Source organism: Typopeltis vanoorti, chromosome 9 (assembly GCF_054136105.1).
Source record: "Typopeltis vanoorti isolate ZY-2024b chromosome 9, IOZ_Tvanoo_1.0, whole genome shotgun sequence".
NCBI lineage: Eukaryota > Metazoa > Arthropoda > Arachnida > Uropygi > Thelyphonidae > Typopeltis > Typopeltis vanoorti.
In genome coordinates this window covers 121,886,983-121,901,196 of record NC_143557.1, presented here as the reverse complement: position 1 = coordinate 121,901,196, position 14,214 = coordinate 121,886,983, and the positions used below count along the sequence as shown (strand labels likewise).

Sequence of the window (14,214 nt, the reverse complement as noted above, 5' to 3'; positions counted from 1 at the left end):
TTATAAAGGAAAGGAATACTAATAAACATTGAATTATTTAAACAAACTAGAAATTACAGGTACAAATTGCCTCACATAATCGATACATAAAAACGTTGTATTTTTCAAGTTGTTCCAACTGGCGTGCCATTGTTTGTTGCAATTGTGCATGCAAGTTCACGTGAACGCCAATATTGAATAACTGCAGCATGGCTATCTGGGATGTTATAACTTAAATTATTATTTAAGTGGACCGGGTTCAGTAGGATTTCCCTTGATTCTACGATTTTCCTTTCAAACTCATCTTCACAGCGAAAAATATTTTTTGATCTATTCCAGCATACAGAGTGGCTTTGTTGGTCATCATTAGGATTATTTGAAAAAAGAACATGACTGGATAACGCAGAGACTATTAATTTTAAAGGTAGCATCTCCATTCCATACATTAGCACAGTCTCTAAGAAAATAGCTAAAGTCCTTAAAAAATATAATATCAGGACCTTCTTCACCACACTTCCAAAAATCCGCTCTCTAATCAGCCATCCAAACCTACTCATCACAACCTTAAGTACCCTGGAGTATATAAATTGTGGTGTGATTGCAATATCCCATACTTTGGTCAAATTAACAAATCTATTGAACAACGCATAGAAGAGCATAAGAGAGACATCTCATACAAAAGATCTCATACAACTGCGTTATCCAGTCATGTTCTTTTTTCAAATAATCCTAATGATGACCAACAAAGCCACTCTGTATGCTGGAATAGATCAAAAAATATTTTTCGCTGTGAAGATGAGTTTGAAAGGAAAATCGTAGAATCAAGGGAAATCCTACTGAACCCGGTCCACTTAAATAATAATTTAAGTTATAACATCCCAGATAGCCATGCTGCAGTTATTCAATATTGGCGTTCACGTGAACTTGCACGCACAATTGCAACAAACAATGGCACGCCAGTTGGAACAACTTGAAAAATACAACGTTTTTATGTATCGATTATGTGAGGCAATTTGTACCTGTAATTTCCATTTTTTTTAAATAATTCAATATTTATTAGTATTCCTTTCCTTTATAAATACCTGAAGAAGGCTGCTATATGCCGAAACTAGTAGTATTTATCATTAAAATCTTTATATGTTATCTCGGTCTTGGAGTCATTAAATCTATTTTTTTCAAATGTATAACAACCGAGTAAAAGCTGATCGCCACATATATATATATATATATATATATATATACACACACACACACACAAAACATTATATAATGTTATGTAATATGCCTTGCATTTCAAAAACTGAATGTCCTAATTCAGCGTTTCTCAACCTTTCTAAAGCCAAGGACCAGTAAAATGCTGAAAACAATTCTACAGACTACTAAGTTACAGAGGTGTAGGTGGGGGAAGGGGGGCGATCTGCCCCGGGCAGCACTTTTTTACCATTTAAGAAATCTTGCCTTACAGTTTATAAAACAGCAACTGAGTGATGAAATAGACTTCAACAATGTCATCGACGATTTTGCAAACAGAAAAGCAAGAAAAATAACATTTTAGACTGTTAGAATTAAAGTTTTACTTCAAAAATAAACATAGTGTTTTTAATTTATTTCCATATATGTCATTTTGACTTTCCGTAATTTTTTAAAAACCTAAGTAGAAATTTCCAACATTTCAGAAAAACCGCCATTTATAACATAATAAATCTAAAAGCATGTTTTGAATACATATGGAAACATAATTAATTAAATTGGAAGTAAACGATTAAAAGTGTATCATCATTAAACAAAGTTTTAATTTTTATTAAACAAATAAATAATATGATCTAATTATGTTGAGCCAGATATCCAGCAACTTTGCACAAATTCAGTCGAAGATCAGCACACACGCGAAGACGATTTCTGTATTTTGTTTTTATTTGAAGGAGCGATGAAAATCCTTTCTCACAAAGATAGGTTGTAAAGAACTGCATAACAATTTTCAATGCTGCTTCAGATAATTTGGGAAATTCACTTCTCACTGAAGGCAAGATCCAAAATCGAGCCAAACCAAGATCACGGAATTGCATTTTAAGTCCACTGTTTCTTGAAAGCTCAATTAACTGTTCTTTTTTAGATAACGAAATGGCGTTCTCGTGACTGCAAGCCTGAAATGGATCACGAACCCACAGAAATTTCTTATAAAAGTTATTTGGAAAATATGTTTCAAAATTCCATTTCACAAACCCTTTCCAGAAACTCAGAATCAACATAATATCATTTTCCACTAAAAAGGATTCCAATGATGCAAATTGTCTTTTACATAATTAATCCATAAAACCAGTTTTTTCTCGAATGCCTTTATTTTATCGTAGGCATCAAAAACAGTTAAAGAATTTCCCTGAAGGGAGAGTTCATTTAATTTCGATTTAGTTCATTTAATTTCGAAAAAATGTCTGAAAGATAGGATAGTGTTGATAACCATTCTTCATCAACAAGGAGTGATGCAAAATAAGAATTACGTTCATTTACAAATAATAAAACTGCATGCCTTAATTGAAATAACCTTGTTAGTACTTTGCCCCTGGAAAGCCAGCGAATTTCAGAATGAAGCAAAAGTTGTATATATTCACCACCCATTTCATCGCAGAGTACTGAAAATAACCTGTTATTTAACAGTCGAGCATTAATAAAATTAACTAGCTTTACAGCGTTATATAGCATAGTTTTAAATTCTGGTGGCATTCCTTTGGAGGCTAACGCTTCCCTATGTATGAAACAGTGTACCCCAATTCATATCCAGAGCTACTTCCTTGACCATAGAAGCAACACCACTATGCTTGCCTGTAAGGGTATGAGCTCCATCTGAACAGAAGCCTATACATTTTTCCCACTGGATCCCTTTGTGTATTATATAATTATTGAGAGTGCGAAATATTTCTTCTCCAGTTGTTCAGGAATGCAAAGTTCTACAAAACAGAATATCATAATGAATGTTGTTATGTGGATATCTTACGTAGCATATTAACTGCACATCACTTATAACATCAGTGGTCTCATCTATTTGTAACGCATAATAAGGGCTCTTCTTAACTCTTTCGATTAACTGAGATTCTACATCACCTGCCATATCATTAATTATGCAACTGACAGTGTCATTTGAAGGAGGAATCAAATCAGCATCTTTTAGTAACTTGTTGCCAAACATCGTTTTTACCACATCTTTTATAGCTGGAAGTAGCAAATTTTCCCCGATAGAATGAGGTTTCTCTGTTTTTGCTATGAGTAAACTTAAGGGATAGGATGCTTCCAGTGCCTTGCTATTAATGGAACCCATGGCCGAAACTATATCTTTCCCATGATTTAATGTCCCTAAGTGTCGCTGAAAAAATTCAATTAGCTTATTTTTCACATCACAATGTTTAGTTTCTAAATGTCGTCGGAGTTTCGCAGGTTTCATGCACTCGTTCGACAACACTTCATAACACAAAACACATTGAAGTTTCTGTTCACTTTCATCTCCACACCAAGTAAACCCGAATTCCAAATACAAACTGTTATATTTCCTACTGTATTTTTTCTATGAATTGCTTGTTTCTTCTTCTTTAATAGTATCAGATTTACTTGCCGTTACAACACGTGTATCACAATTAGGATTAGCATCACCTGTTTCATTTGCCCTTCTTTTCAAAGTCCTAGTTCTAAGCCACTTTTCCATTATTAAAAAAACGTTTCCGAAAAATATATAAATATATAATACTGGGGTTAACTCAGGACACACTTTGTCCAAGTATCACTTAGCACTTCTCAAGATATACTGAGCCTTGGTTGTAGGATGAAAACCTTCAATAATAAAAATCAATAAACAACAAGCCATTGGTTGATATGGATAACACATGTTCACTTCAAATCTAACAAAACAGCAAGGGGAGGCAGAAGCAATAAAACTATATTATTGTTCACATCACAACAACCACACTACCTTCAAATGGAGAACATAATCATGTGGTCTTAATATGACAAACTGTTATTACATGAGCTAAAAGCAATGGTGTGGCATAAGAAGTTGGAGAAGAAAGATGTTAGTAGTTCACGAGACATGGTCAAGGGGGTGTTTAAACAAAGCAGTATCAGACTGTATACCCATAGTCAAGAGAATAAACCAGATAGAAGCTAGATGAGTAGCATAATTAAACAGGAGTCTCAGAAAAAAAAAAGAAAGTTGTGGAGGGTATATATAGTAAAGAGGAAGGTGATCAGCAAACCCATGAGAAGTACAAGATACGTACAGTCAAGAAGGATGCCCATGGAGGGTATGGTAAGAAAGGCCAAAACTTTTTATTGATGAGGCCAAAGAATTCTTTCACTATGTGGCAAGTAAAAGGAAGAATGACTGTGGGAGGATGATTTTAACAAGTACTTGCTGGTGCAGAGGTAACAGGAAGCAAATGAAATAGTTGAGTGAGGGATTACGTTGCAAGGGTATACCATCCAGATGAAGATATTCCAGAACCAGATGACATTGACTGCTGTGAGAATAGAGGTAGATGATTTGGAGGTGCTTATGATATTGCAGAACCTTACTCCAAATATGGCCATAGGATCAAATGGGATATGTCTGTATATTGGTTTGGATATCATGTTAGTGGATTACATTGATAACTGGCTTTCTGATAGATATCAGAGTTGTATATGGGGAAGCAATATCAGAGAGTAGGAAGGTTGCAAGTGGAGTTCCACAGGGTTCAATACTGGGACCATTACTGTTCAGTCTTTGTCAGTGATATTGTCACAGGACACTACAGGAAGATATTCGGTTGATTGCAGATGGTGTGAGGCTTGGTAGGGTTATTAGTAATAGTGTTGATGTTTCGGCCTCAAATAAGCTGGAAAATGGGCAGATGAATGGGGATGTCAGTTTAAAGCAACTAAATGTGAGGTTTTGAAATATGGAATATGTAGATGAAATGCACGGTTTGAGATCCAGTTTTCTTGCATTAAAATCAGTTGCCTGAAATAGTAGTGAAAGTGCAAATGGTGGACAAATTTAAGAAGTGGTATGATAGACCTTTGTCTTGCATTGATCTCCTGCAATTCTTCTTGTGACTCCATAAGAGGTCAAGAAATTAATGATAATATTACAAGAATGTGCAAGGAAATTAGTAACTGTTCTGACCATGCTGTTTAATTTGAACTTTAGCTAGATGGTGCCTAGAGAATTGAATGAGTGCAGAATAGTGGAACTATTCTGCACTCATTCAACCTCTGTCATGGAGCCTCACAAATGAGGTTCTATGACAGAGGTTGCAACTTATAGACAAATCAGTATGTCACAAGTGGTGGTTGAAATATTAGAGATGGTGATAAAAGACAGGATTCAAGACTTAGTGGACAGGAATGATATTCTATATGGAGTAAGTAGCAATTTGCTTACTTTTTATAAGTTGAGTTTATATGCTTTTTATAAAGCAGTTGAGTTGGATAAAGGAAACAACTTCTCAGTGATACTGCTAGACTTTGCAAAGGCATTTAACAAGATACCACATGGAACTCTGGCGCATAAATTGGAGCAAGTGGGAACAGATATGAAGCTGGTGATTTTGGATAAGAGGGTGGCTGATGGACAGGTATCAGTGAGTGGTATATGGAGGAACTGAATCCCGTATGCTACTAATCTACTAAGCAAACTAAGTACTGAACTCACTGCAGAGTTCAGTACTTAGTTTGCTTCCTCCCATTTAATTTGTGTATCAGTGATACATGAAATTATTTAAGGGAATCATTTAAATGTTTACTGATATGCAAGGCTAGATGATAATCAATGAAGATAAGGTAGAGATCCTGCAGGATGACTTAAATAGATTGACAGTATGGCCAGAAAATAATGGCTGCTAGTTTAATCTAGTCAAGTAAAATAAAAAGATCATAAGTTGTGTGCTACATTGATGAGGACAGGGATTGGGAGGTGAATGATTGTGGATAGAGCATTGAAGTTTAGAGGGCACATTACAAAGGTGGTCAAATGACTAAGCTGGTTAATTCAAAACTAAACCTTTTTTTTTTGTTGTTGTTGCTATAATGCTGTTTACTGTACTGTTTCAGACAATATAGATCATAACTCTGAAGTAAGGAATATTTTATTTAGATATTCTTTACTTTTGTTTTTGGTATGTGTGGTTTTTAGATTTATTGGTCCATTTGAAAAAAACTTATTGAGAATGCTAACAGGTTACCCTAATGCAGTTTGCTAGAGTGCAATAAGCAGAACATGGTTTTCAGCATATTAGGGCTACTGGCCATACTTATTTTTTATTATTAAATCAGAATGTTTATGCTTTTTGAATTTTCCGTGTATAAGACGAACCCTACTTTTTCAAACCCAAACTTAATAAATCAATATTTTAAACATAAAACAGAACACATTTGATATTTTTTAAAATATTCAAAGTATATTTAGTAATTAGGTAATATTTTTAAGATATGTACTAAGATGCATTTTTAGGGATGTATTTAATTTTCATTTTTAGGGATGTGGTTAAGATGCATTTTCTGGGCTAACTTCGTTCGTGTTCTCATGGCCAGCCCTTCTCTCCTGATGAAGTTGAAGCACCATTTTGCCTTTCCTGTGAAGTCAACAAAATCCCACTTTGGCACTGCTCCATAATCCAAGTCTTAAGCCTCTGCTCCATGTTTGGCCATTTTGCTGGTTTTCCTCTTAAGGCCCTCTTCTTTTTGGGCATCTTGAGTTGTTCTTCCTGTTTTCTCCACTGTCTAATCATACACTCAGTGGGAGGAGGAGGTCCAAACTGTCTCTCTGAAGCTTTATTTCCATGTTCTTTTGCATAATTGATGACTTTTAACTTGAATTTTGAAGAATATGACAGTCGTTTTTTATTTTCGTACATTTTTATGGGCTAGTGCTCAAAATATTGTTAATGCATTAACTCACCCTGCCAATGAGTTGCAGATGTATGAATGCCTTCAGAGTTCTGATTGGTTTATTCAGAATCAGCCGTTAATGATGTCAGTCGACAGAGTTAATAAAGGCTGGTGATTGGCGGAAGCCTGTTCACGGAGACAAAGTACTAGCAGTTTGGCCACGGCAACCACGGGTATCTCAACCAGTTACCCCCCATGTATAAGACTACCCCAATTTTTGGTCTAAAAATTTTAGAAAAAAGCATTGTCTTATACATGGAAAAATATGGTAAATATATTAAATGTAATTTATTGGCCATTTAAACTGTGATTATCTTCAAATTATTAAAGATATCTAGTAACCAACATGTCAGTAAGTCAGAATTGTAGGTAAATGGATTGGCTATCCACTTATTTGACTTCTTCCCTACACTGATAACTTTTTATTTCAAATGACCTTTGTGAAATTTTGAATGAAAATTGTGTCTCAGAGGACAATTCAGTCATAATTGAATGGCCTAGAGAAACTATATGCATGTCATTCCTTTTGATCATTTCTAATCTTTCATTTAAAATCTAAAATAAAAAAAAAAACTTCATAATTTCATTTTAAAAATTTCACTTAAAATTTAAAATTAGAAAAACAATCAAGTACGGTACACTTAATTGTTTTTTAAGTGATTTATTAATTCCAGCAGAAATAATAATAAATAAAGAAAAAAGTCTACAAAAGTTACACAAATTTTACACACTGTTTCTGCTGGAATTAAGATTGAAATTCTTTACACAAAGTGCATAGAACATCACTCACACCATATAGTGAGAAAAAAAAATCAGAGACATGGGGAAAATAAAGCTGCAGTTTTGCTTTTATGCTCCAAACATGGGCTTTGAACCAGGTGATTAAAATATCTACTACTTGTAAACTACTACTACTATTTTATTTATCTTATTTTATTTGCTTCTGTTTTATCTGTTTCTCTTTTATTTGCTTCCATCTGTGCATGCATTTTATTTATTTATTTTTTATATACTTTTTTTTAACCAACAGGTATCCTCTTACAAATTATACTTTTGGGACAAAAGATCCGCTATATGAGAAAGATAGCTCTGTTCCTGCAAGGTTTCAGCGAATGCGAGAAGAATTTGATAAAATGGGAATGAGGCGATCAGTAGAAGGTGTCCTGCTTGTCCATGAACATGGCCTGCCTCATATTTTGTTACTTCAACTGGGAACTACATTTTTCAAACTGTAAGGAACATTTACATTTTTTTTATTTATTGTATTATATGATATTTCTATTATTATAATATTTGTATTTGACTAGACATATTCAGGAAGGCTTTTGTATATTTTTTTAATGAATACAGCCAAATGTGGACATAAATTCATTACCATTATACCAATAAATTGTATTACATAAAAACGTGTTATAAATTTCATACAAATTAAATTGCAATACGTTTTTGGTAAAAGTTGAATTTCCTAAGGACGTAGTTAAGGAATTAACGTACAGTCCTTATAGAAAACTATGCGGAGAGACATTTCAGTATGGAATAAGTCATACCATGCATAGCACTAAGTGATTCAGGAGTTCTTGAGGCAAACTGGCGCACTTCTTCTTTAGAGCAAGTATAAGGACTTGTTTGTTTTCTGAAAGAGAATTTTGAACAGCAATGCATCTGTCTATTGCATCACAAACATGTTCTATGGGGTTGAGATCTGGGGAGCGTGCTGGCCACTTGATTTGGTTAATATTCTCGGTCTACAGAAGTATTTCCACTGCTCATATACAGTGTGGTGGCATTGTCATCCATAGAAATGAATTCTTTGCAGCACGGAACAATTGAACATGACGTTGAAGAATTTGTTGCAATATCGTTCACCAGTCATAGCCCCTTTTTCTAGCGCTTGCATCTTGGTGCATCCATTAAGCATAATACCTCCCTACTCTATGACCCCAGCACTGCCATATCTATCCCTTTCAAGAACATTCTTGCAATGGTAAGCAGTACCACTTTCACACCAGATCATATCTTGCTTAGAATCTGAGGAAAGGCTAAAAGACTCATCTGTAAAGAGTACATTGTCCCATTGGTGTCTTGTTCAATTTTTATAGATACAACACCACTGTGTTCCACAATGAGCTCTGGATAATGGTTGTAGTGATATCTGTTTTTTAGTAGTTTAGGTGGTCTTACATGATAAGTTGTAAGTTTTTGAAAAGTATTTAGGTCAAGGGAGATTATATTATCCAACGAGGAATTAAGTTTGTTTAGTTGACTAGTAGTGAGATCCTTGCTGATAACAACATAAGTGTTATTTTGGAGACCTTGAAATGTAACTTATTTCTACTTTATTGGAAAGATAAGAGATGTCACTCTCAATATTATGGAGAAAATCCAAATATGAAAAACATTTGTGGCCTCACACTATGATATTAAGTTCATCCTCCGTCAAGGTCTGATTAAAGAGAGACTAACAATTGAAGTATTGAAGTTGATAAATGCATATGGTGAATGGTTTAAAATAACAACTGAAGTGTAAGACGGGTGCGTGTGTGTGTGTGTGTGTGTCCTATTTTTCTATTTAGCCTCATTGATTTCTTGCTGAACAAGATTCTGCAAGGGAAGAATCAGAGATTAAATTCAGGTATTCTAAGAATCTTAGAATATCTGATCTGGACTTTCCTTACGATTCGTCCTTATTCACAAGTAACATGGAAGAAATGAATTCCTTGATTGCTGCAGTTGATGATAACATTGAGAAACAAAGGTAATGAAAACAGGTGATAAAGATGAGGCCTCTGTTTTTCTTGAAGGATGTGCTATGGATCGAGTCTCTCATTTCAGTTAGCTTGGTACCTGTATCACTGATGTTGGTGAGATGAGGAACAGGAGTGTTAAAAAATTATGGAAAATTTGGGACAACAGCAAAATATCAATAAAAACAAAACTTAAAATCTACAATACTCTGATGTTATGAAGCTGGGACATGTAAGAGTGATAATTGGAGACTTGATTCCTTTGATCAATGGTGTTTAAGGTGTATTTTGGGAGTAAGATGGTTTGACTTCTTGAATAATGATGAGATACATTGAATGCATTGTCAGCCACTTCTTAGCATTATTTTATATAACAAAAGGGTATGATAGTTTGGTCAACAAGATTATGTTGACCTTGTTGAGTGATCAACAAGATTATGTTGATCACTCAACATGACTGAGTGATCCAGAAGGTGTAAGTTTTAGGAAAAGAGGTAGGCTCTGAATGAGATGAATTGACAGTATTAAACAAGATATAAACAGAATTGGAATTCAGTGAATTAGCAGAGTACACTCAAGACAGACGATCTGGAATAGAAAGATATTTGATCTGGTCAGACCTCCATTGCTATTGGTTGGTTGTTTGAATTTGTTATGTATGTATGTATATATGTGGTGGTGGTTTTTTCCTTTCAGTCATTTGCAACCCTAAGTGACTTTGTAGGCATTGCCCACAAAGTGTTCTTGGTGAGATTTTTACAGGGTAGTTCACCATTGCTTTCCCCCCTCCATTTTATCCAGGCTCGGGACAGACATATGCCTGGGACGTATTCATGACTAATCTATGTGTGTTTACGGGGCCAGTTTGCTTGTTCTGTGGGACGAAAAATCAGAGTTTCCGGGTGAAAAAACCTCCTACTTCTGTATGAGACTGGCTAACTCACCTTTTGTCGAAAGAGACCAGATAACGGTTCCTCACGGGACCTATACTGACTTAGCTACGGAGGCTCTATGTATGTATGTATGTAAACATTTTTTATTGGACATGCCTGTTTTTTACTGTACTTTTTAAGACTGTTTTAGGAGTGATATGATTGGAAAAGAGTTTTATAGAGTAGATGCTAAAGAAATTTTTGAGTACAGGACATATCCCCCATCTCACCATAACACACATGTGTATATGCATATAATGGTCTAATAACATTTTAAGTAGTTGTGTATGTGTGTTACTAACCTAAATAAAGCATTTGTTTATGTCAGTTACACAATTTTAGAATAATTTTTGCAGATGAAAAATTTTCATAGAAATTGAAAAGTTTTTTTATTTCAGTAATAAGATTGTCATATTTATGAATAAATGTTAACTGGTGTAGCACTTTTCACTTCATAAGAACTTTGCTTTTGACAACTGACAATAATATAATGAAGTAAATTTAGCTTGCACCTTATCTTTGTGTTCTACACCATCATCATTGAAGTTAATAATTTTAATCTTAACTGATAATGGCTGATTTTTATCTGCCATTATTGGCAAAAATAAAATAATAGTTATAAACAGTTTATAATTCACACCATAACATAGAAATACAGACAGGGAGAGATGCAATAAGCAATGATGTTGTAAATCAACTGCCCATGAAAATTGCACATTGGTTGATTCACAGCAGCATCATATTACTAAAATCATTGTATGAATAAATGTTGTCATAAATTTTTCAGGCCATAATTGAAAACCATAGTACGAGGACATCATCATAAAGTGAAACATAAGTCAGTGCATTGCTGTGTATGACTGGATGGGAGAGACAAGGGATCTTCCCCTGGAAGTTGTGTAAGAATGTTAGCAAATATGTGAGGACAAGATTTATTTGCTTAGAGAGTGGTCAATGAATAGAGTAAGTTGCCAGAGACAGTCATAGGCATTGTGTAAATAATACTTAGTCTGTGCCTTTCACAATGACTGTTTGGACTCTATGGAGATGCCCATATAATAATAATATTGACTATCATTTTTTAACAGTGATTCTATTAATGTTGGCTAATGTTTGAAGATTCAGCCTGCATTTATATGTATTCAACTTGTTAACAACATCATGTTTCTGAAAATTACACCATAATGCATAGGAAAACAGAATAATATACATATACACAGTCATACCAGATTATTTTATTTACTTAAAAGATTTACTTTGATGTATAAGAGATATAAGACAGGTACTCTGTGCTTATTCATCATCTATATAATATTGGTATTGCTTCCATGCCTTCGTGGAGTCCAGTGAACTCATTGCAGGAGATCGAATACTTCCAGACTACAATAACTATCATACCTTGCCTTGAACACATTCAATGTTGGAGCACCCACCACCAATCTGTCAGTGCATTCAACTCATTCACCACCCACCAAGCAGAAAATCTCTTTTCACTCCTTTACTCACATGGCCATTGTACAGTTTCCAGGGATGATGTCTCTTTCTTGCATCTCCCAATTATCCTATGCAACAATTCCCCTGTATCTATTTGATGGGCTCCTCTCATGAACTTATGCATCTCAGTCATATCACCCCTCCTATTCACCAAGCTCTGAAATCCACATTCCCTCAGTCTGTCCTCATACTCAATATTCCAGAGTCCAGAGACAGTCTTAGTTATTCTCCTTTGCACTCTCTCCAATGTTAGTTATTTGCTTCTGCATTCACTCCAATGTTTCCTTATCACCAATATAAGCAGGTGACCAGATCTGTGCAAAGAAATCCTAATGAGGCCTAATTAGTACCTTTCACAGTGGAATTGTCATCTCCTTATCTGTACACAGATAAGTCTTCACATTATAGCAACAGTTTTCTGGGTAACCCTTACAACTTTCACAATGTGCTCCCTTAACTTCAGTTCCCTATGCACCAAGATTTCCAGTTATCTTAGTTCCTTCACTATGATAAACTAACTTCATTCCATCTACTCTGGCCAATGTGCATAACTTTGCACTTATTGACACTGATCCCCATTCTTCAACCCACAGCACCAACTTATTCAAATCCTCTTGTAACATCAATGCAGTTGCTTTTGATAATGCTAAATTAAGAAGAGCAATGCCAGAAAGCATCATCAAAAGCAACTGAATATCTCATTCCACACCGTGAACTATGAGGGTGGTCTGGAAAGTTCTGATAAACACCTAAAACAAAAATGATATTAAAGCATCTGATATAACCACAAGAAAGAACATACTAGTAGCAGAGTTTATGAAGGTAAGTTATTTTCTTACATTCTTATATCCTCATATGTTCTTTCTTGTGGCTATATCAGTTGCTTTAATATAATTTTTGTCTAGATTTTTTTCAGAACTTTTAAATTGTATATCGTTGATATACAATTTAAACAGTGGTTCCAGAACATAACCCTATAGTATCCCACACTGCACCTCCATACACAACTTGCTAGCTCCTATGAATCGCCCATCCCTGTAACCAAGCTACCAAAACTGTTCATCCCCATTATATTCAGTTTCAACCGTAGTTTATTTTCAACAGCAATATTTGATCAAATGCTTTAGCAAAATCAAAATAAATTACTGTATTAGCATCTCCCCCATCCAATACATTAGTCACCCTATTATGATATGTAACCAAGTAACTAAAGTATGACATGACCTTAACAAACCAAACTCAGGCTGCTCTCTTGAAAGAATTATATTCTCATCAATCCAGATTTTGTATTCTATCTCTAACACCTTGATATTACACACTGTGCTATAGTTTGACACTACTGACTTGGATTTCCCCTTTGTGGCACTAGTTTCCCTTCTTTCCACTCTTCTGGGACTGTTTTCCTGTTGCTTTGCTAGACTTTTGTTGAAGTCTATGTTCTTAATATTCTAAACACTTCTCATTCTTGAATTGTCAATCTTTTGTCCTTCTTCTTATTGCTATTCAATGCTACTCTTAGCTCCCCCCCCCATTCATTCCTACACACACACACACACAAAATGCACCAACGAAACACTCACTGAACATTTCTAATCTATCTTCAGCAGATGTGACATGTGTTCCATCTCCAGTAACTAAAGTCACTCTTCTACCAGCAGCATAACTATAGAATTCTCTATGGTTTTGCTTTACTGCTTCTGCTAATCTCTTTTTCATATGCCAGTTTCTCTTCAGGGGCGAATGCTGGTCTTGAAATTCATGCTTGCTCTTGTTATCATTCAGGGAGTGAGAAGTGTGATTGAAGTCTGATTAGCTGAATAATGAATTACTGACCATTTAAAACTATATATTTAGAAATTTATGTACATTTAATCATACAAATACAACATTTATTTTACAAATGATATTCTATCTTTTTCAATTTAGCTACTTGAATACAAATTCTATCCTACATTTCTTCTTTATGAATTGGCCAATGACATCGTCATAAACAGTTGGTTGTAACTTAATTTTCCCAAGCAACATACACACTTGTAAACATGCACACTGGCTATAGCTACTTTGACTGCATATGCCCTGTGTTTAAGCAACAGAGTGAGACGACGTGAAATGGCTATGCACACACATGAAATCACAGTGCTGCTGCGAGG

General features: G+C 34.8%; 1 protein-coding gene across 2 annotated transcripts in view; it reads left to right on the top strand.

Annotated features, from left to right (window-relative positions):
- The window catches only part of LOC150103481 (cleavage and polyadenylation specificity factor subunit 5-like), a 186,419-nt gene that overhangs the window by 25,920 nt on the left and 146,285 nt on the right, over positions 1-14,214 (top strand). For both annotated transcript variants that reach the window (XM_090398226.1, XM_090398225.1), the window contains exon 2: positions 7,925-8,125. In XM_090398226.1, coding sequence (XP_090254352.1) covers positions 7,925-8,125 — 201 coding nt within the window. The remainder of the gene's footprint in view (positions 1-7,924; positions 8,126-14,214) is intronic.